Genomic DNA, 25,064 nt, shown 5'->3' with positions numbered 1-25,064 from the left:
GTCCCACATCAGAACCACTGCTCTCAAGTAACATACTTTCTATGTTACTTTCATAGTAACATACTTTCAGCACCATAATTATGACTTCATTGTTACTGTAAGCATTTGTTTCGAGCCCATATTCCCTGCTGGATTGTATGGGCAGGGGTGCTATTTCCTTTCTGCATTGCAAGGTCTTCAACACTTAGCATATACTAAAGCACACAGTGACTTAATGGAACAAACAAATTAACAAGTAAATGAATGAATGGATGTGAGGAATCAGGAAGCACACTGAAATGTTCTAGGATACTGGGCCTGGTTAAGTGAGTCCTTCCTCAGTCAACTGGTGGGACACACAGGGTTCCTGTTATCCCTTCCAATATTTGATTACTTTTTAAAAAATCTCTCAAAGTAAAATACTGGTTGAAAATACTACAATTCCAATGCATGGCCATCCATTTATCCAATAAATTTTAATTAAGCATCTAACTGTGTGCCAGGTACCAGGCTTGGGACCTGGATTCTGAGTGAACAATACAGCTAATCTCTGCCCCAGGACGACTCCAGTCAACTATGGAGAAGTCATTAATCAAAGAATCAGACACATGAATTGTCTTACAATAATACATTCTAGGAATAAAATGGGGTAGGGGTAATCTGAATGATGGGTAAGAGATAACATGACTCTTTAGCTGAAGGATGATGGAGTGGGTCTGCCAGATGGCAGAATGAAGAGGAGCGACAGGACAAGAGATGGGAGTAGGCAGGGGCGAAAACCACCTAAGTTTTGGGGCAAAAGGAAGTGAATGCATGTTTTCAATACAATGGCAACACAGCAAGTTTAAAAAAATTTATTCCAGCTACATGTAAAGAATGGATCAGAGAGGAAAGTAAAATTGAAATCAGTGAAGGGACTAGAGTGACAGGAGCAAGATAAGATTGTGTTTTTGGGTAACAGAGAGCAATAGAGGGAGAGAACTGATTAGATTCAAGATGCATTTTTGGATATGAATAGGTTTGAAGGCCGGATGTGACTGTGACTCCCAGTTTTGGCAGGTGAGATACACTATAACAAGGACACTAGATAGAGGGAGAAATGCTTACAACGTGTGTGATAAGGAGGGAAGGTAAGCGAAGTGAAATGTCCTCATTTCTGTATTTCCTGACCGGACTGGGATGTTCTCTCAGGGCCTCTATAATGGAGAAGGTAAAGAAAATCCTAGGCTACACCTCCAGCTTCGCAGGGCTTCTGCTTCAGGTAGGGTTCATGATAAGAAGCTCAAGCTAGCGGCTTTAGGGCTTAACAGAGAAGATTCTCACTGATAATGCTTTTGCTTGTGTTTGCCCCTTTGTCTCTTCTCACTGCAATAGATGAAACATCAATGACTGATTGATAGTGAGCTTAATGCAGCGAGGGCCAGGAAATCCATCTGGTCTGACACTGGTCTAACTCATCGAAACCTGGACAGTAGAATATAAGTCCTTAGGAGCAGGAGTACTTTCATGTGATCAGCAGCCAACACACCTTATGTCACGGGGGCCACAGTTTCCGTCTACATGGGAATTTGGGTCTAAAAACCTTATGAGTAATGCTGAATGATTGTGCCTACATGGCATACAGAACTATTTGCTCTCGAGTTTTCCCTGTTTATAACCTTCCAGAGAACTTGAGTGGTGCTGTAGTCACAGTAGGGAAACCCGCAAGGATTCGAGATCTGGGAGTTTGAAAACAAAAACCCAAACTTCATTCCCAGCATGTTTATTGAGCTTTTGCCATTTTTAGTACTGTGCTTGGTGCTGACAATGTAAGAAAAAAAACTGACATAAAATTCACTCACTTTGAGGAACCCTCACTAAAATCAGATAACTATAAACTTCCTTACAAAATAAAGTACTGAATGCAGTAATAGAGTTATGCACAAGGCTCTGTAGAAGCACTGAGGACCCAATATACACACTCGGGATGATACTGCAGGTTAAGAAACACTTTCTACAAGAAATGCCAACTGAGCTGAGTCTTGAAGGATTTGTAGAGAGAACTGACTTGAAGATGGGAAACAAGATTCCAGGCAAAAGGAATAGCATATGCAAAGGCACTTTAAGGACAGATAAAAGATTAGTAAAATCCTGGCTGTTAATGAGTCTTTACACCAGTAAGCAAATTAAAATACAAATACAACATAAATTTGGTAGTGAGAACAGATTAGGATCAAGAGATAAAAATAAGAGTTGCTATGGGAGTAATTTTAGGGGGGGTGTTCATAAAGACTTTGGGATTTGAGGAAGGTCTTAAAGAATAAGCTAAATTTCAAGAATACTGACAGTTTGAGGACATTTTTAAAATGAAGGATATTTGAAAAACAATAGGAAAGTTCCCTATAAGAGTAATAGGGAATCATCTGATTTAGATGAAACACAGGTTCTCAAAGGGAAGCAATCTTCAATGAATTACAAAGAGTCAGCTTGTAACAGAGGGTCCTCATAACAAACAAAATAAATTTTCCCTTCATTTTGTCAAACTAGAAGATTAAACAACATGTGGACTAGAATAAATAAATAACCCAAGTGAGAAAAATAAAACGCTCTTCCCACTATTCAGAGATCAGCGCTACTAATATTTTTAGTATCATGTATTTCTAGACTTTACCTACCCACATTTTTCAAACAAAAAAAATTATTCTGAATATACTGTTTTTAACTTAATATAGCAAGTATTTTTTATGTCAATATAATTTTTTTCTGGTTATACTGTGTTCTTCTGTATGGATGGCTAATACAACTAATACCCTACTGTATATTTAGTATATTTAGGCAACTTCCATTTCTTACTTAAAAACAACAGCAGGACAAAAAGTTTGGCTGTGTGTGTGTGTGTGTGTGTGTGTGTGTAAACACCCACAATGACTTTTGTTCATCCTGTAACCTTACAGAAGCCTCATCATTGCTGGCCTATGTAAATGGTAGGCACTCAGCACAAAGGCCCATGCTGTTTTCTTTCTGTTCTAACTGGCACTTCATATACTGACTGGTCCCTCCGTTTAAAGGATTGTTCAGGCTTCAACTCGGAATACAGTGGGTGATTACGTGTGCATCATTTATTCTTAATTCCTGGAAGTCTTCCTTGGCTCTCTACCTACAGCTACAAACTCCTAAATGCACTCATTTCACCCTAAATGGCCAGTTCTCCATGGAGGTATATGATATCCCTGTACCTAACGTACCTCTCAAATTATTTATTTGTTCTATGGGTGCTTCGCTGAGATTTGTGGATGGCTACCCTCCACATGAAAGATTTTTCTGGCCATGACGTACGTTCCTAATGCAGAGGCTGCATTTCTCTATTTGGCCGTAACAGAAGACCCAGCATTCTGAGCACTCGGAGACTGAGCCTTTGAAGTCAGGGACTGGGAGGCTTGTGAGTGTTCTACTGAAGCACGTTTCCTGGCTATGCTCGTCAACATTTTAAGAGGGTCAACTCGACAATCAATTGGTGTTCTGTTAAAGTGTAAGGATCTGCTCTTTAATTAACGATAAAAACAAAAAAAGAGGCAACATCTCATATCTCCCAGAGTATCTAAAACTTTGACTTAACTAATGAGTCATACTTATGTCACATCCAGAAGAATATTTAAAGAGGACTGCTTCAAAAATGTGCAGTTCATTGATTTCTAGGAACGTAGTTAAAATCAGTTGAGTCCCCAAAAGCAGCCTATAGAGAGCCACGCTAGGCTGGCTGCACATAATCTCCAAAACTTTTAAAACTCCAGATTCCCGGGTGCTAGCACAAACAGAATCTTGGGAATGGGGGGTGGTGTAGAGGCTTAGGAACCAGAGTTAAACCTAAAATTTATCTAGGACAGAGTTACATCTGTACTACACGTTTTTCTAGCCTGGTTCCCTAATGTACAGTTATTTTGGCTCTACTTCTAAAATGCTGGCATTCCCATACGCCGAGGACCACCCCTAGGTAACTCATTGAAATCTCCGTAGGGAATGAACTCAATTCAGAAACCTTTCAAAGGGCATCTACCGTACGTCTTTTATTGTGCTAGATTCTGCAAATTTACACAGGAACATCACCCAGGCCCTGTTTCAAGGAAGTTGAGAATGCTGAGAACACTGTTCCTTCCACGAGGTCTTACTTTTAGAAACCAGCTGTGCTTTCCTGGAACACCAGCTTGTTTTTCACTTGTAGGCAGTATTTGTAGAAAAGTCCCAGAGCCAATTCTGCATGCCACCTTGAGGTAAATTTATGAAATCTTATGGAATAATTTTATACCAATATTAACCATTTTTACCTTATTTTTTGTTTTAATTTTTTTTTTTTAATTTGGGTATGCTATGTATATTGTAAGGACTTGAAATAGTTTTGTTAGTAAGATAGGAGTAACACAAGTAAAATAATAATTCAGGCAAAGCTCTTCTCTCCTTCAGATTAATTTGTTTTATAAATACAGCCTAGAGCCATGCTCCTACCCAGAGGCACACCTCAGAAGTATCTGAAGATCTTTTAATAAATATATATTCTGGACCCTTCCTTCAGAGATTCTGATCCCAGTAATTCTTAGGTGCTCTTAGATGGATAAGGTGTTTACACCCAGAAGAAAATTCCCCAGGTAATTCTGACGCACACACCCGTGGTAAAGAACTGTTGGCGACATCTGTAAACATAAGTGAAAGCTCTCCTTTGCAGTAAGCAGGTTAGGGAGGTAGCATGAGATGGATCAAATAATACTTTCCCATTATTTATCACTTGGTTGCACTAAGATAATGAATGGTACTGGAAAAGTGATGCCTATGGATTTCTTGGTCGTATGTTAACAGAAGAGGAATAAGTACTGATTTAATTAATACTATATAATATTCTTATTGGAATATCACTCAGGAAAAATTGATTTTAGTAGCTCTTATGTTTTATTTTTATTGAGAAGATTTGCAGGGAGGAAAGAAAATCACTGATGGATTATATCAATAAGATTTCCTCGTATTACTTCCACTAATCACTCATAATCCTAGTGTACACCTGAGAGATTTAAGTATTAGGTTTCTTTGATAGTTTGAAAGTATCACACCAAATTAAATACATTACTTTAAAAACTGTGAAGAGAAATAGGAAGAAGACGACAGGCATTCAAGGAAAATTTGACTACTAAACATAGCATACAAGTGGTTCCAATAAACTTTATAATAAGTTCCCTTATTCAATTGCGATATATTAAATTCCCCTGAAACATAGGATAGATTTCTTAACATGATATGCAAGGTAACATAGTAATAGAAACCAATCTTTTCAACAATAATCTCATGCTCCAAATTTACAGACTTAGCACTTTCTATTTCTACTAACTCAAACAAAGTGCATACTTCTAGCACTTCCACAGAGGACACAATGCTTCTTATTAAGGCAGTGTTGCCACTGCTTTCTAAAAACCCAGGCTGGAAGATAATTATGATAACAGTTATATGTGAATTGACCATTTCAGTCTCTTTATTTTTCAGTTATTCTAGCTCCTTTCAGAAGTGTCTGCATTTTTTTCAAGTTGTTTAATACTAAAAAGAGAGACATGAAAATATATGCCCAATACCTACTACTGAATTTTTTAAAATGATAAAACAGCACGTAAAGTGTATGGTAGGATGTACTGGTCAGCAAAAAAGGGTGTGGGGCATATAAACATGGTCTTTTCTACAGAGGAAATATAAGATGACAAAAGCAAATGGTGGGACGACGTTGGCTAGACCTGTCAGACAGGAATTAATATTCTCCACTAATGTGGGAGTATATATTAGTCTGACTTACTGTGTTTCCCCGGAAATAATACCTAGCCGGACAATCTGCTCTAAAGCGTCGTTTGGAGAAAAATTAATATAAGACCCAGTCTTATTTTACTATAAGACCGGGTATAATATAATATAGCATACACTATACTATACTATACTATACTATACTATACTATACTATACTATACTATACTATACTAAAGACCGGGTCTTATATTAATTGTTGCTCCAAAAGACGCATTAGAGCTGACTATCCGGCTAGGTCTTATTTTCGGGGAAACACAGTAGTAGAAACAAAATGTGTTAAATTGTAAATTTAGAGTCTTTAGAGTGGGAAACAGACCAAATGAAGAGTGGAAGATTATGGAATTTAATACCTTGGTACCAAAAAATATAGATGAACTAGGAATAGAGTTGCAGCTTAACCAAGGAACGGAGGATGCGCCTTCATCTGAGTGCTCAGGTTACTACCACTTACGCCACGTATGCAGCCTGTCCTCCCACTAATAATAAGCTAAGAACAGCCACATACATACGGAGGATGTAAAAGTTAAGGGGAGAGTAACACAGTAGCTCCATCTTGGGGCAAGTTCTGGGTAGTGGTTTGGGAATGGTGTGAACAGAAGACAAGGAATGAAATCACACAGGGATGGAATTGGATGAAACTGAAAGGAACTACGATGTAGTTTCCCCACAGTGATTTGAGCTCAGAAACTTCCTGACATCTACTAAGCTATTTCTTTTCCTACTAATGTGGACAAAGTCATTGTAATGAAACTGCACTGTTGTGACACCACCAAGCTTCACCTGTTCTACAAAGTGGCTCCTGATGTATGGAAAGGAAGTGCAGTCCGGCATGAGTAAAAGCTCACCAGGCCACTACCCCGGTATTCAGATATACTGTGTTGCAAGCAAGTATCAAAATGATGGTAGCTTTGTTGGTATAATACCATTAACTTGGTCTTTTAAGAGTTCTAAACCAATGCCTCTTAAGGTCAAGATCAAGGATTCAACTATTCAATTTATATGAAAACAAGTTACAAGCCTGAATAGTCTGTGTGTGCCTGCATCAGTCACAATACCACATTGTGATACTGTTAATCTCCCATTGTAAAGTAATTTCTTCTAAAGATCAAATGATAATACTGCATGGGAATTTGTCAGTAAAAGAAGAAATTACACAAACAAACTGCTTCCGAACAACTAAAAACAAAACACGCAGACCTTGCAAAAAAACAAAAGGCCATTCGAAAAGATCCACTCAGAATTATAAAAAAAGACAAAAACTTGGGAGGAAAAAAAAAAGTGCATTTAATTTATCTCATCATTTCTCCAACTACCACAGAGAAACAGCACTTTTCTACAGTAGGAAATTAATCTTAAAAAAAAAAAAAAATCTAAGACATTATGTTTTCTATTTTGCTAGAAAACATTTTATTTATTTTTGTATAGTATTTCCTCTAAATATTGATTTCATAAAATAATTTTTAGAATATTTAAAAATATTTGTATTTTATACATTTATGTGCTTTATAGATCTGTACATTTTTACTTGGAATATATTAAATATTTAGTTTTGGCCAATTTTGTTTTAAATTTTAAGAATGCCAAAAAAAAAGAAAAATCTAATAAATACTCTATTATTAGTAGTACCATTTCAGGATATATATTTGAGTATACTCACATATATATGGATTAGTGTTATTTTGCTCAAATATGAAATTACTAGAGTTCGTTTTATTCATAACTTTAGTGAATTGGTTTGGGTTACTTGTTGGTTTCAGAGTTTTTCCAGCTTCCTGCCAAGAAGGATCAAGCCCAATCAAAGTAGGCAGGATAGGCAGAGGGAGAGTGAGCCCAATCATCTCATTTACCTTGAAAAAGGTATACAGTTATATGCACAGGTGGTTGGCTCCCCAACCCCCGCGTTGTTCAAGGGTCAACTGTATATATGTATACAGTCGTGTCTGGCACAGGGGTAAACTAAATTGGTACCCATGGTTATCTGAGTGATGAAATTTCAGATGATTTTTACTATCTTCTTCATACTTTAAGATAACTAAAGTTTGCTTTTTTCAATAAGCATATCTTATTTTATAATAAAATATCAATAACAAGTATGATATTGTAATAAAATTACAGTTTAATAAAAATGCACTAACCTGTTGACGACTCTGACTCCCGCAATTTCTGAGATGCTAAAAGTTTTTCCTGCAAAGCTTTCTGGGCAAGTTGTGCATCCCATTCTTCTAGTTCTTTTTCAAATCGCTGGTTGTCTTCCTCAACAAAATCTCTTAAATCTGGTGGTAGTGTTTCTACTCCAACAAGGGCCTGCCCAGTTTCTTTATTAAACTCCTCTGCAAATCATATTTCAAAAACTAATATAAAATTATGGATTAAAGGCAAAATGCAAAGTTCAAAATAGAATGCATTTCAAATATGAATTATTACAATTTAACAAATCAATGTTACCTAAAAATTAAAACTCAAACAAATGCTAAGCAATGATGCAAGTATTTGATAACGTGTAAGTAATGTTCTCAGCTTTTATATTTAATCCGAAGAGTAAAAAATGAAACAGACATAGAGCCAAAATTGTTACGCAAATACTGACATAGTACTACTTTTTCTAGTTTAGGAAAATAACAGATGTTTGATTATTCATGAAGTAAAACCTATCACTAAATGAGAAGAAATAACTCATAACCTTATTAAGCTCAAAATAGAACTATAATTCTTTTTCACCTGAAGCAGTTAAGTATAGCAATATATTTATATGTAATTTGAAAACTAATCAACATAGCAAGATTTTTTTTTAATATTGCATAAATGTTATTTAAAAGAGTTACTCAACTTCTACTCCACACACACAAAATAAATTTTAGTTTTCTGTCATAAGTGGACTGCCTAGGCTAGTTTTGCTGAATGGTTTAAACAAAAGGAAAGTTGATTTTATCAGTTTCAATAAACCTTTATTGTTTTCTATATGCAAAGCCTATATTAGAATATGAAAAATAAAAAGACTAAGACATAGTATGACATAGTGCCACTTCAGAGTGAAGTGGGAAAGACAAGTCAACATACAATTCCAACACACAATAAGTGCCCGATAGAGGAATGCTATGAGAACACAAGGAGGGTTACTATCTGGCAGACAAAGAAAACTTGGCAGAGCAGATGACACCTAAATTCAATCTTGACAGATGAGCAGAAATTAGGCCAAAGAAGAAATACGAACATAAATGGCAAAAAATAAAAATAAAAAGCATAAGCACATATAGATATAAATGTGTGAAATAATTTGGTGTGAGCAGAATACAGCAAGAAGTTCAAATATCAATAAAGTTTGAAATGGACAATGGTCAGAAACAAGAGTTGGAGAGACAATTAGAGGTCAAAACATGGAGAATGACAGGCAAAGGAGCTTGAATACGAGTCAACGTGTGATGTAGTCATTAAAGAATTTTAAGCAAGAATAAACACGTCACATTTACATTTTATAAGTTACTAAATAATTAACTTTGAATACAAAATTTATTCCTGTTCTCAGCCCCAGTCATATACTTTTCAATCCCAATTTACTCACTTACAACAACCCAGTAGCACTTCCTAACCATATCCATCACTCTCTGGATGAATTACACTTAACTAATCACGCCAGAGACCAGAGTCACATAAAAGGACTACTTATTTAAAAATCTACACCACCCTATATATTTCAAATTCTTACCTTGTATTAAGAATTGTGCCTTATCATTTATGTACATTAAACAGTATGCACTGGCATTTCTATAACCACCAAAAGAGTCCCTCACTAGCTCTTCCCATGATGATTTTGTCACGGCAATATCATTGTACTTCATCCACCTGTTTTCACGGTGATCAAAAATGTATGCCCAGTAGTGCCCGGCATTAGCTTGGCCTTCATGAACTAAAACAGCATGTAAGCGATACGGAACCTAAATGTGAAAACAGAAGAGTTAAACAGCAGTCAAGCAGTCTATTATACCATATTCCATGAAACCCACAAACTATCTGGCTGGAGGATACCATAGGAGCATATACTTTCTAACAAGAGAAAACTGGTTGAGATTAAAAGTTTGAAGAAAAATAAACTATAAAATAATAAAAGGAGGGGAAATAAATAAGCTAAAGACATGGATAGCAGACAGGTATATAAATAAGATGATTTTCAAAACTCTGAAAATGTATTTGTATGCATGTATTTGTTGACCAATTTCAGTTATTTCTTTCAAATAAAAAACTTATGATGAACACTTTTATTTATAGTAATGATTTTTCTAAATCTTCACAATTATAAATTGATGGCTGAGTTTAACAAAATGACTTATATGATATATATCAGAACTTAAAATGTAATTGAGCTCTATACTTTCTCCCATAATCTTAATAAACAACCTTGTAATTTCTCCCATAATATTTTATCTTTAACTATTAAGGTGTTTTGGAAAATTGTGATACATCCTATTGTAAAATAATAAGAGTAAGCAATAAATACAGTATGAAAATATAACTGAATGGGGGAAATATTAATATGGCTTAAGTGCAGCAATTTAATAACACAACATGTAAGGAAAATTAGGTTAAGATAAAGATACATAAAAATATGTAAACGATTCTGATAACGTTTACTAGCTCAAAATTTAACTTACTTGGATCATAGATTTGTCAGAGTACATTAATTCAATTGTTCGATGGATTCTGGATATGCTTTCCTGTAAATCTAAGAATAGATGTCATTTAATGATTAACATCAAGTATGTTTTACTGAAACTTATAAGGTAGGGACTAAAGGTTTTCTTACCAATATGTTAGAAGAATAAGGAAAGTTCCCTAAAACTGTTCTTAAAAACATTACTATTTGGAGTCTGTATAAAAAGAAACATAGATCTCTTTAATAAAAGATATAGCATAAATGCATAATTAAAAAACAAAACAAACATGGTTCATTTAGAAAATGTGCAGAACCAATAAAACTTAACTTTGTTCAAATCTATAAAGGCAGGCTTCAATCAAAATTAAAGCTAAAGCCCCTTATATATTTACATAAAACAGAAAAACTTTAGAATAAAATAAGTTCACATATCATATACCCCGGGGGTGCCAAAAAAAATGTATACCCATGACTTGTATTCATCTTTTGTTATCAGTATATATTGAGCATTTCAATTTTAATACAGTTTTTTCCTTTCTTAAAATGTATACACATTTTTTTTGGCACCCTCTTTATGTATATGTAATTGAGTAAAAATTCACTATAATCACCAATGGAAATAAAATTACGAGACTCCCATTATACATTATTTCTACTTCCAGTAGAAATCTACCCTTTGTTACAAAATTATTCAGAGTCACAGGTATTCATAACTATATTGTCTATAATAATTTAAAAAACTGGAGACAACCTAAATATCTGTCAATAGGGAAATGGTTAAATTGTAGTATAATGGTATAACTACATTATACTGTGAAGTTGTTGAAAAAAATCAGGAACAAACGATGAACGACTACAAAAAAGTGTGAGTAACTTTAGAGTGGGGAACAGCCTTCCTAAGCCTGAGACAAAAATCAAGTAACCATAAAGGAAAAAGATAAGACTCCCTTCCCAAACATAAGAAAATCTACATTATAAAAATGAAACAAAAACAAACATAAAAGAGTCAAATAACAAAGACAAACAGGGGAAATAGTATTTGCAGCATACACTATAGGAAACAGGCTAATACCAATAACGTTACAGTTTCTATTAAGCAATAAAAGAAAGACAAATGGTTCAATATAAAAAAATGAGTACATGTCACAAACAATAAATTTATAGAAAAATAAAACTACACTCCTAATTAAGGAACACACTGAAATACCACTTTCTTTCAATTATCACACTACCACAGACTAAAAAATGCCCAGGGCTCAGGAGGACGTTGAGATGGGCTCTCTCATACAGTTAGTGGGAATGTAAATGTGTTCAATGTTTTGTGGGGACAATTTTAAAATAGCCAAATTTAAAATATATAAACTTTGGACCAGAAATGGCACTTTAAAAAATATACCATACTCACAAAAGTGTGTAAATACGTATGCAGAAGACCAGCCCTATTTTCAGTATCAATATAGAAATCAAATAAATTACATCATATTAATATGTTACAATATTAATCAATTGCTTAAAAAATAATGCTAACAGCTGATATCAACAGGGATGAAAGAGAAGAAATAAATATTCCCAGGAAAATCTTCTTACCTGCTCCATGTTATATTATCAATCCAAAACCTTATCACGTGAATGTCTCAAGTTCCTCAAACTTACAATGACCCTAAGGGGACTCACATACTCCTACTTCCTGCCCCTGCACCACGCTGCCAATTTCTAAACTCTTCGGTGATTCCTACCATTATGAATAACTAAGGGAACCATCCTTCATTCCTCCCTCTCTTGTCTATGACTTACACCTGTCAGTTGTCTCCAAAGAATATTTTAAATCCATTAATTTCTTTCCTTCCTCAATGCTACCTAAATGTCAAAAGTTTCCTAGCTTCCCCTCTTATAAATTTTACACAACTAACACAATCTGCCAAGTTCAGTAGAAAATTATCCCAAACCTAGCACAGTGTCCAGGAAACACTATGTGCTCAATTAATGTGTGCTAATGAATTTAAATACAAAAAAATTCCCTTATATATAAAATACACTAAGAGAAATATTTACAGTTTCTAATGCTAATTGTCATAGAACTGCTCGTTACACGTTGTCTGTTAAGCATCAAGTTGGGCATCTAAAATCCAACAATCGATATTGTTTAACATAGTTCCAATCTTTTGGTATAAAACAGTAGTGATTTTTAAATTTAAATTTGAATTTTTAATTTTAAAAATCCTAGGTTTTCCTTTTTCATAGGTCAATAAAATTGGGGGACAATAATAGGGTATTATATTTTTGACATGTAAGAAAAAATTATAATAAAATCTACCATAAAGTGTTAACATCACTTCATTTTTAAAAAGGACATTTTAACAATAGTAAAGTGGGAAGGACATAATTTCAGAATAAAGGAGAGAGCCTTCCAAGAAAGGACAGATGGCAACTTAACACCAACACACATATGCACACATACCCCCTACAGAGCACTGTCCTTATTTTTCTTATTTTGCTACATGCCACTTAAAACTAATTACAAGCTGGCATCGAACTCAGAGATAGTATTTGGAAATCTCATTAGATCAGAGTGAAAATTAAAATTCACATTTCTAATTCTTAAGCCTAAAGAAAAATTTTTATCACTTGAGCTTCACAGTGTAAACATCAGGTGCTTGTAAAGCACATACTTTATATGTACAAAATACGATGCTGTGTGATGTTTCACCCATGGAGTAGCTGTGAATACCAGTTTGATATAAATTTAGAGCACTAAACTAGAAAATCAGACCATCTGCTATGACATTCATCAACTAAGTAATCCAGGGAAAATCTTTCGGTCTCGCTGAACCTGATATTAAGATCATAAAAATGGGAAGCCAGACTAGTTTATCTTTCAGAAAACCCTTCCTAAAAGAAAAATACTTTAAATATTTACATATGAAATCCAGAGGCGATTTCCCTTCCCAATTTTAAGTTTATATGTAGCCATCTGAGGCAACAGTAACTAGGCTATGAGAAGCTTCTTACCTCTGGTGTCATTTTCTATTTCTGTCCTCCAGCGATGTAAACAGCTTTCTAGCACAGAAAGTTCTTCTTCTGTTATGTGCCTTGGTGCTGGGTGCATGGGCAAATCTGGAGGTACCCGAGACTGAGTGAACGGTTTGTGGATTACTGATCGGGATGAAATGGCAGCTACTGATGCAGGTGACGTGCTTGGCAGTTCTGAAGGAGGAGCTCCCTGTGGTTCTGTTGTGCTGTATTTTTAAGTTATAAAATATTGTTAAACTTTCCAAACTGAAGCTCTGGGCAAAGACTGTGCCAAACACATGGCATTAAATTGGCTTATAATTTCAAAAGGAAAAGGTCTTACAAAAAGAAAGAAACATGTAGATTAATCTAATATTTTAAGGAGACTCTTAACATCTTAGGACTACATTATTGTAAGGATGAAACTGTAGCATTATAGTAGAAATGGCTTGATCATATTTACTAAAAAAAATCTTATGTGCACCAAAATTATAAAGACCTTCCCTTGCTAATACTTACCAGCTTACACTACAGAAGAAAATTCTAATTTAACAGTATTATTTTCATGAGTAAAAGGTTGAAACATATAACATACCAACACAACTTAAAGTATAATTCTGGACAGAAAAAAATATGATGAAAAATGCAATCTACAAAAATAAAATCGGTTGAGACAATGAAATAAGAAAGCACCCAGAAGACATACAATCTTCTAACTGAATCTAATCTTTATAGAGTTCATTAAAATCACCCACAACATGCATCTTATAAACCTTCTTTAAAGGGTATCAATACATTGTTACGTAATATAGGTAACACACTGTCTCTTGTATCAAAAACACTTTTTACCTTGGTAATGCCTGTGATGGTATGGAACCACTAGGTGGGGAACTAGCATCAATATCATCAACAGGAGAAGTGCAAACAGGTTTACTGGAGGCAAATTCCAATGCATACTGTAGAACATCTACCAACGGGAATCGTTTGGGACCCGAGCCATAGCTTAAATATCTGTTAACCATAAAATGTATAATGCTTTTATTTGTATATAAAGCAATTTAAAAAAAAATAATTTTTATAGATCATGATAAAAACACTTCAATGAATCTTCCGAGTGAAATTAATTTTGCTTACTAATGAAAACGGTAGGACTGAATATACATTGAAGAAATAAATTAAATAGTCGCCAAAGACAGGAAATCAAAGCTGATTAAGACTGAATATGCGTACAAATTGTTATAAATATTAAATGCTGCTCTTAAGTTGTAACCCAACAGGAAAATGAAGTGACAGTTCAATCTCGAGACTTTATTTTTAGATCTGTCATGTGGTCTCAAGACCAAGATGGTGACTAGTATTATCCTACTTTTTACCTCTGTTTGTTTTTCAATATGATTACTGATACTTTTTAGGAATAATAATTATTGAAATACGATGTATTATTTTTGTATAAAAAGTTTTAGGGTATTAATTTTAAAATTAACATTAAAATAAGAGAATGCAGATTAGGTTAGAGGTTGTAAACTGGGCCACATTTCAGCCTGTGCACTTTTGTCTGAACTATAGAATACTGACAGTCTAGATTTTGGTTTCTTTTGGAAACATTCTGAAGCCCTAGACAACAGTGAGATGACATTTCATCATGAGACCACCCACTAGGCAGATGGTAGCCACTCCACAAGGATGTGCTCTCTCGGCAACCCTTGTCCACCACTTATATTTGACTTGCTTCCCTTCTTTATAAAGCCTCCATGAGGCCCTGGTAGGGATGTGAGTTTGTGTCTTCTGTGCTAAAGAGGAAAAGTCAGCCACTGTCTGTTTTAATGGAATCTCAAGAGTAATAATTAGTCTTATGAAAGAAGAAACCTCAACTGTAGATTAATTTAACTTTGTATCTACTTTTAGCACCATAAGCATTTCCTGTCGATAGTGAGAATATTTAATTTTAAACACTAAAATAATCTTAAAATGCCAACTATATATTATTTTGAGTTTCTAAGAGATCTCAAAACTAAACTATATAAGCAAAAATTATCAATTCACAATGATTGTCTACTCCTAGAATCATAAATTACTCAAGGCGAATTTAAAATGCAAGATTCTAGATAGTCACTAAAATATGAATTCCTATAGATAGCTCACAGTTCTGTAAAAGTTACAATACCTTTCTAATCTTTGTTGTAATACTGTGAGATAATCTTTTAGTCTCTTGATCTCTTCCCTCTTAATTCTTGTTATTTCTCTGTTTCTGTGCATGTATCTATCAGGAAAAAGAAAAATAGCAATCATTAGTATTTCTAAGTATCATGGAAGTAGATACAATATTAAGTTAGACAATACCACAAAAGATCAATTTGTTCAAATTTCATAATAAAATACCAAGAGAGTACAAAATAGTATTTTTGAAAATTCTGACAGAATTATAATACAAAGTAATTTTTAAAACTTCCTTATTACATTATTCCCAGTAACTATACCTTTCTAAATAGAAAAAGACTCCCATTTTGACAAATGCTATTAGATATATTATATAAAAAATAAAGATTAATTCCAAGCAACATTCTTCTCTAAAAACAGTAATTCTTCACCTGGTTACTAAACTGTTTCAAAACTAAGTCATGCTGTAAACCATACCTGTCCAGATATAAAACTTGAGGAAATTCTAATTTGTTATGAATTTTTTCTGGTCTTCCCAATGCCTGATTAAATTCAAATCTTGACAATTCAAATGTTAACACAGGTGGTAGTTCGGTAAACCAATGCTGCAAGAAAACAACAACAAAAACTTTAATACCACCTTTCTGTTTTCTCTATTCCAATTTTAGGTGCAGAATATTACAACTGGCATTTTCATATGCATCATCACAATGCTGACATCACAAATAACTGACTGAGTATGCAATTTAGTTAAAACTCAACCTCTTCTTAAAAATTTTCCACACCTCTTGAAAATTCCAAGGATAAGGATAACACACAACCAGGAAAGAGAAAAATCTTCTAATGACTCTCCTTCTCCCAGGATAATTGTTCACATTAGAATTTCTAACCCAAAGAGAAAGCCACATCTTAGTAGCTCAAATTTATGTCACTATTACTACTATGAATGGTACATATACTTATTATAATCAACCACACTGTCAAAAACCTGTGACAAAGTAACTTGTAAGATATAGTACACAAAGGAAAAAGATTTATAGCATAAATGATCACAATACTCATGCTAAAATCTAGAAATTGATACTTTCCTGTTTTAAATTTAAATTTCCTACTGGAATTTTGACTAATTTAAGAAAAAGATTTATCACTAACACATACAGAGTTAATACTTACCGTAACTATATTTAAAATCATTTTAAATGACTAGTAGTTAAAGAATCAAATGCCTCTGCTAAGAACCAACTCCTCAAACTTTGGTAACTTGTTCAGTTGAGCATTGAATACAACAAAACTTCAAAAGAAAATTACTTTCATAAAACAGATTGAAGTTTTACATGAACATTATTTACTTAAGAAAGAAAAATGAACAAACTTGTGAAATGACAAGTACAGAAATATAAAGGAATGTAACAAATATGTTTAAAGTGCTTATTATAAGCCTTGAAATATATGGCTTTTTGCTACTGTAAAAATAAATTGCTACATACTACATTCTGTGTGATACTTTCAATTGCCACCACACAAATGTCAATAAGCTAAATGTACACTAATTTAAACTTAAACATTGGAAAAAAGCAACAACGAGGCACATTTAGCAAACTGGATTTAACTAAGATCTTGAAAGTTGCTACTTTTCTCTAATAAAGCAAATAAAAGTAAATGGTTATTCAAAACTATTTACCTCTCCCCAAATGCTCATGATTATCTGAATCGAGGTTTCCTGAGTTGGATCATGGTTTATCTTTTACTAAAAGTTAAAGTTTAAGGAATTTGTTTCGTTTTAAATGGGTATTATCCAAAGTTGACTAGAGAAAAAATCTAGTATCAAAACATCTCTTAAGTTTTAAAATTTCTTGAGCAAATTTACTTATTTTGTTCTCACAGGGCATTGGCAAGAATTTTAGTATTAATTCACACCTAAAATTCCTATTAAGAATTAAAACATACCCCATATATATCACAAAGAATATTTTTGATGCCTTATGATATCATTACTACATTTTATGATAAGCAAGCATATAAGTAGATTTCAAAAATGAATACCTTCATATTTTATTGCAATATTTTAAATGTCATTATTAAAATTAAACAGTCATATACTTTAATTCATGGGAACCTGTTATTGCCAGAGGAAATGAAATGACCCAAATTGGGGACATGCTTCTCTGTAGATCATGAAAAGTCCAGGAAACAGCTTTTATACCTTATGAAAAGATGTTTATAATATGCTATGTAATATGTCTCTAATTGTGTGAATGCATTTCCTCTAATGCTAGTGACAGTTTCTTACTACTACAGAAGTGGAAGGATTTCACTTCCTCCTTCTCAAGCTGATGGGGACAAGAGGAGACAGCCAGGTACTTCCTAAATTCATTTTTTAAAATGTTATTGATATCTTTAGCTCTACGATTTTAGGATTTACAGCAGTACCTAATTAGAATATTAAATAATGTGGGGCTGGCCCGGTGGCTCAGGAGGTTAGAGCTCCGTGCTCCTAACTCTGAAGGCTGCCGGTTCGATTCCCACATGGGCCAGTGGGCTCTCAACCACAAGGTTGCCAGTTCAATTCCTCGAGTACCACAAGAGATGGTGGGCTATGTCCCCTGCAACTAGCAACAGCAACTGGACCTGGAGCTGAGCTGTGCCCTCCACAACTAAGACTGAAGGGACAATAACTTGAAGCTGAACGCACCCTCCACAACTAAGATCGAAAGGACAACAACTTGACTTGAAAAAAAGTCCTGGAAGTACACACTGTCCCCCAATAAAGTCCTGTTCCCCTTCCCCAATAAAATCTTTTTTAAAAAAAAAAAAAGAATATTAAATAATGTAAAACAATGAGACTTTTCTTTCAAAATATTATTTTTCCATGCAACAAAAAACTATATTTACTTCTTTTATCTACCTGGTACACAATGCTTATGAGACACAGGTCATTAAAGGTAAAAATGATGCTTATATCTTCCCTATCCTGAAATATATTTATTATTATCCCATTATATAATGGACCTAGGAGTAATAGGTTAATGCAATTAATGAATAAACAACGTAGATAATCAGCATTGACAACACAGGCACTCCAGAATTTACCATGACTATAAATCTGACCTGTTACCAGAAACATTTTCTAGTATATAGTCATTTTTATGAGTTATAACAACTGATTTTTCTGTTAATATGTTTTAAATACCTTGCTTTTGTGAAATTACATGAATGCAGAGTAGGAATAAAAAAACAGAAAAAACAGACCTGCCATTTCAAATCCCCCTAGAACACCAAACAGAGCCAGGACATAAACTAAGAATGAGAATCAAAAACTTCCTATTCCAAGTCAAAAATTAGTTTCAGTTATTTAATTGTTTTTACTCATCTGCTCTTTCACTTTAAAAAATAAATTTCTGTTTTTGTTTGGGTTTTGGAGGGAAGAGATGAGAATGCAGTTAGAATAAGAAATGGTTAATTACATCTTTTTTTTAAAAAAAACCCACAATTCAGACAAAAGCAATTTATTCTCAAAGATATAAGAATCCAGTCCCTTTTTAGATAAACACAGAGATATCACTTAATGTTTATTAAGCACCTATTCAGGGATAAAGACCTCAGGCACTTTTCTGATAACACTGAGACATTTCACTCATTCAGTCTATGACTATGTATTAGGTGGTTTTATTTGCAGTTCCTGTACTCTCCACGAGAGATGCAGCAGCAAACGGCACAGATGAAGACGCTAGCCTTATGCATGGAGCTGACCAAGAGGCATCTGCTTAACGACGACTGATTCTGGAGCACATGATCTGTTCTTTGCTTTCTATTATAGTAACACTGCCAGATGGATAAATACATGGATGCATAGATGGACATACAGATGGAGCCGGAGGGACAGACTTGGGTGACCAGATAGACCAGTGAACACAAATACATTTATATTTTTTAAAATTATTTATTTCTTGAGAAAGCAAGCTCTTCCATCTGACCTTCATGAAATTACACAGCAACTCACAAAGAGTCTGCTGTTGCATATTTAGGCATGGACAGATTCCAGCAACAGGTGATACAGGCAACACCGTCCATCTGAGTCCAACCGAACATTAGCGTTTTCCTTCTTTACTTGCAGGACTAGCACGCTGTAAAGACTAGTATTTTGACTGAAAAGTCTAAAAAGACTCAACAATGTCCTAAAGGAATATTTTAACAGAAAATTTTGAGATAAATTGTTTAAGTGACAATTTAACACAGGTTATAGACTAAATTAACTGCGCAGGTTTCCCACATATGTCTAAATTACATCATTAAATTCAAACATATTTAGAGTATTCTTTCTCAGTTATGAGGCAGCTATACAAATGGAGCCTGCCTTAAATTGTGCTTTACACACTTTAAAAAAGACCAGGGGAGAAGGGGAATAAAGTAGATGCTAAACTCACCTCTTGGCCTGATTTTCCTGAATTCTCTGAATGTAAAGATTCAATTTCTCCTTCAATCATAGCAGCTTCTAGGCACTCATGTAGATCTTTGAACCCATTGACTTGGAGTGGATACTGACCAAACATTTCAGTATTTTCAAATTTTTTACCTATAGGAGGGAAAGTTAATTAGATTAATGTTCTTCAATGTGACATCCTAGCTGCTAAATATACCGTTTCCCCGACAATAAGACCTAGCTGGACAATCAACTCTAATGTGTCTTTTGGAGTAAAAATTAATGTAAGACCCAGTATTATGTTATATTAATTATATTATATTATACCCAGACTTATATTATAGCAAAATAAGACCGGGTCTTATATTAATTTTTGCTCCAAAAGAAGCATTAGAACTGATTGTCTGGCTAGGTCTTATTTTCAGGGAAAATACTGTATATATGAATTATCTCCTGAACCTGAAAACTGTAACTCTATATTCCTGAGAGTAATGAGTTAGTGTAATTTTCCTGATGGTTTACTCACATACATATGTACATATGTATATTCACATCCAGCCAGAAATATTCATCACACACCCATATGTAGTACGTATGTAATTATATAGATGTGTGTGTGAGTGTGTGTGTGTGTGTGTGTGTATTCTTTCAAAAAATACCTTCTCAGGGCAAGATACTGTACTAAACACTGAGAATATGTATAGCAGTGAACAAAAGAGAGATGGTCCCTAAGCTGAGGAAGCTCTCAGCCTCTTCTGGAAGACATCATACACATTATGAACACATAATTGTTTACTATTATAAGTGTTATAAAAGCTGTGGTGTGATGGAATGTTGTGAGAAGGTATAAAGAAGGGAGCTAACCTATTCTTTAAGGCCAGAGGGTAGAACAGAGACTTCCATAGCAGAATGACATTAGTTGAGATTTGAATAGTGAGGGGGAGTTAGCCAGGCCAGAGTTTCAGGGAGCTACAGAGTATTCTTGGCCAAAAACAGCATAGGTAAATACTTTAAGGCTGCAACGAACATGGCACGTTCGTTGAACTAAGAAGAGGACAGTAAAGCTAGGGGAAGCAATGGAGAGATAAATGGAGAGGTAATGGGTGGGTCAAAATCTACAATCCAACAGCCCTTCTTAAGAATTATTTTTTTCAGTATGCTTTGAATATAATAGAAAATCACTGAATAGTTAAACCTAGGACTAATAGGGACAGGTTTACATCTTTGAAACATCCTTATGGCTTCTGTTACGTGGGTGGTAGAGTGTTAGGAGACTATTACAGAATCTATCTAGAAATACAGGAAGCGTGGTAAAGGGTGATAATAGTAAAAGGGTACAAAAAGATCAATTTAAACATTCACATATTTATACACATATACAAGAGGGAGGACCAGTAAGACTTGATTGTAGACAGGATCGGGGTAGACCAGAAGGAAAGCTATCAAGATTGATATTAGAAAACATCAACGGATTGCTATTTATGTACTGAAAGGGGCCCACTGAAGGAAGCGTAAAAGATTTTTTTCCCTTTTGTTGTAAGGCAGTAGTGGCAATCATCGTTTTAGAATGGCCCATGAAATCTTAAGTTGAGAAGATACTTGGATATATGAGTCTGTAACTAAGATTAATCTTCTGGTCTGAAGCTATAAATTACGGAATTGCTGGGTTACTGACAACAGGAAACCAAGGGAGTAAATGAGACTGCCTAGGGAATTAGCAAACAGGAAAAGGAAGAGGGCCTCAGCTGAGTCCCAAGTTTCTTCTACTTTTAGATATAAGAAAAAGAGACTATAAATATAACTTCTAAAATGTACCCACAGAGGCATAAAAGAAAAGCCAAGAAACTCTGGTGCCATAAAAGCCAGAGAACTGTTTTTAAGAAAATAGGAAAAAGGAGAAGGAGGAAGAGTAAATAGAATTAATAGCTGACATGAGTTCAATGTGAAAACTGAGAGGCTCCAATGAACTTGAACTCATATAGGAAATCAATAACCTTAAAAAGATTATTTTTAGAAGAGGTCTGGGGCCAGAAGCAAAAGTGGGATAGTTTGAATACATGGGGAGTTAGCAGGTGAAAACAAACTTCTTTCTTCAAAGGAGCTGAACTCTGAGTAAGATTAACTGAAAAAGAGTGAGTGAAGGGGGAAGTTTTTTTTAAGATATGAGCTACTAGACGGTGTTTAAATACTAATGAGGAAGACACATTAAAGAGGAAGAAGCTGAAGATACAAAACAACAAACCAACACCCACCAGATCACGCATACAGTAAGTCTGAGTGAAAGCATGAAGGAATGAGACTCTGGGCACATATAAAGAAGAGCCTTTGATATAAGACTAAATAATTCCTTTATTAGTCAGAGGGACAAATAAAAATAGCGTAGTGCTATTAGGAATGGATCCAGATTGTGAAGCCTGAAGCTCATGTATTTGATAAAGTCATTTTTAAGAGCTATGATACAGTATTACAAACACAAAGGTAGATTCAGAGCTTTAGACAGGATCCATGGTTAGGTTCCATCAACTTCATGGTAAATCCATGAAATCTGAGGTAAGGTAGTTCTCAGACAATGAAGAGACAAAGAAGTTAGATTGGAAGTAGAAAATATGGAAATTGTTAATGCAGAAAACAGGATAGAAAGCAGTGATTAAAGAAAATAAGGATGACTGGCAGGTAGGGTTACAGAATTGGGACTAGTGAAACTTAGTATCTACTACAAACCCTTGATCCATTGTAGTTAGCCCATTTGAGTGACTTTCCCCCAGCAACATTCAGGTACTCAACACATGCAGAGAGAAAATGAATAGCTTAATGAAGGTCTGAGCCTAGCTGGAGAGATGGTGCCAGCAGGGAATGAGGGAAAGGGAGCTTTAGATTATTTATAAGAGTAATTATAATGGACAAGAAAGGAAGTGAAGAAAAGGGCTGAGAGGAACTAAATGGAGGGCTCAACGGAAAAGTTGAGGAACTTTTGCAATGAGGGTACTTCAGTAAACAAACCGAAAATCACCCCCATGTGGGAGTCACTGGTCTAAAAGAAAGTATTAGGAAGATTTATGTTAAGTGATAAGAAAGTGCTCTAAAATAAATTATTTTTACTGAAGCAAACACATAGTTCATGTGGAAATGTATTAAAATCACATTTATGTAGCACAACTTTTGAAACAACTTAGTAATATCAAGTACAAAGACATCAACACTGATTGACATATTAAGTATTTTAATAACAATCACTTTCAAGAATTAAGATAAAACAGGTAGAAATGCTCATGAAGGGTATTAAAAGTAGTGCCCGGTAACAACCCCATTAGAGCTACTCTACTGCTTCAGATACAGTGCTCTACTTCAAAGAAAAATCAGTATGACAGTATGGACATTCCAAATTTAATGTACTACATAAAAATATTCCACTATTATAAAATGAATATTTAGCATTTGAAGTAAACAAGGACATACTGACACCTCAATATAACCTTTTAAATGCCTGAGACCAAATCCTTAGTCTCTGGTTTTTTCCGAATTCCACACTATAAAACGATATTCAAACAAAACTTCATGGGAATCCATTACTTAAGATTCTGAAGAAAAAACAATTTTCCAAATTCTATACTTTGGGTGAACTTTCAAAAGTTCATGCATTGGGCCATTCAGAAAAAATAAGTGTTCAAAATGTATGTTTTGGAACTTTGTAATATTATTTGAAGTGTATCTACTGAGTTAGTTCCCTTCTCTTGTTAGAAAAATCAAAGAGCAAGTGGTTAGGCCCAGACTTTAAGTAACACGCATTTAGGGTAGATGGGAATAGTATCATTCTTAACTGATTTTTTAGGAGATACGCGTACAACTCTTTCTTGAAAACCAGATGTCTAAAGAATTTTATAACAACCCCAAAACCGGAATACCCTGATTATGCTAAATTGCTAGATGCAACTTTCAAATTCAGATTTGAAATCCTAAAAAAAAGTGACCATCATACCAAACCCTGTATTCAATTATAGTACTATTTTCAAAAGATCCACCAGTTGCCCCCTTAATCTCTGTACCCCAGCAAGTCACAGATTTACAGAGGCCTTCCCAGAGAAAGGACAGCAGGATCATGTTAACTAAGTATCAATTCGCACGTGGTAATGCATGCACTCTGCACCTTCGTTTTCATTCACTCAAGTCTGTGCTTTCTATATAAATGATTAGTAGTAGCAATGCAACAGGCACCACAGATAGAGCAAGTTATTTTAAAATTAAAAACCATTCAACAAATAGTTACTATCAAGACAAAGGAGCTAACAGGCAATATCTTTGATTGTAATAAAAAGTAAATGTGTAACTGTACCTTCAAGTACTCCAACAGCTAGGAATCTTCCATAGAACAACTCTACCATGGGGTTCTTTGGCTTCTCTTCATCCCTAAGACATGTTAAAAAACATAAATGTGGTTATAATTTTGGGATCTGTAAATTATAGGGAAAACATTAAACGAACAATAATACATGTCAAAACGATAACGTTATGTGGTTATCATGAGATGAGGTCTGGTATTTAGTGTTATCTTGTGCAAGGTATTTAAATTTACTGTTCCATTTCTTCCCCTGCCAACTGAAGATAATAATGGTAATTGAACTCACAAGGCTACTTTAATGGTTACAATGAGTTACTATGTGGGACGACTTTGCAAGAGGACCTGACACAGTCTGTGCTCATGAAGTGCCTTATCTTCCTATTATCATTATATATTTCAATCTTGGACTTTAGTCTGTACACCTCATGCTTATCTGGACTTGTTGGGAAGGGAAAAGCTATTCTTGGGTGCCTTGTCCACCTTCTGAGTTGGAGGAGTCACCAGCGTTACTGTCCTGTCAGAATATGTGGACTTGACCTATGGTTGTCCACCCTGGTTCCTCTCTTGTAAAAGCCCATGTTCCTTGGACCTTTAGGGCTATAACACCAAAAATTTATTGCTCATTTTCCTTCAGATGCAAACAATGTCTGTATCCCAATCTATGACACTGAGTCTCTTTGAAGTTCTCTCAGTAATTCTCTTGA

The 25,064-nt window shown here is 34.6% G+C and overlaps 1 protein-coding gene across 6 annotated transcripts in view; it reads right to left on the bottom strand.

Annotated features, from left to right (window-relative positions):
- Positions 1-25,064, bottom strand: part of USP25 (ubiquitin specific peptidase 25) — a 117,196-nt gene that overhangs the window by 28,700 nt on the left and 63,432 nt on the right. For all 6 annotated transcript variants that reach the window (XM_019748906.2, XM_019748900.2, XM_019748902.2 and 3 more), the window contains 9 exons: positions 24,355-24,428; positions 20,029-20,177; positions 16,082-16,209; positions 15,612-15,707; positions 14,297-14,458; positions 13,448-13,674; positions 10,437-10,507; positions 9,494-9,722; positions 7,926-8,120 (listed from right to left, as the gene is read on the bottom strand). In XM_019748906.2, the coding sequence (XP_019604465.2) occupies positions 7,926-8,120; positions 9,494-9,722; positions 10,437-10,507; positions 13,448-13,674; positions 14,297-14,458; positions 15,612-15,707; positions 16,082-16,209; positions 20,029-20,177; positions 24,355-24,428 (1,331 nt within the window). The remainder of the gene's footprint in view (positions 1-7,925; positions 8,121-9,493; positions 9,723-10,436; positions 10,508-13,447; positions 13,675-14,296; positions 14,459-15,611; positions 15,708-16,081; positions 16,210-20,028; positions 20,178-24,354; positions 24,429-25,064) is intronic.

This window comes from Rhinolophus sinicus, linkage group LG01, assembly GCF_036562045.2.
Source record: "Rhinolophus sinicus isolate RSC01 linkage group LG01, ASM3656204v1, whole genome shotgun sequence".
Taxonomy (NCBI): Eukaryota; Metazoa; Chordata; class Mammalia; order Chiroptera; family Rhinolophidae; genus Rhinolophus; species Rhinolophus sinicus.
The sequence above is the reverse complement of the archived record's forward strand: the minus strand, read 5'-3'. Positions and strand labels throughout refer to the sequence as shown.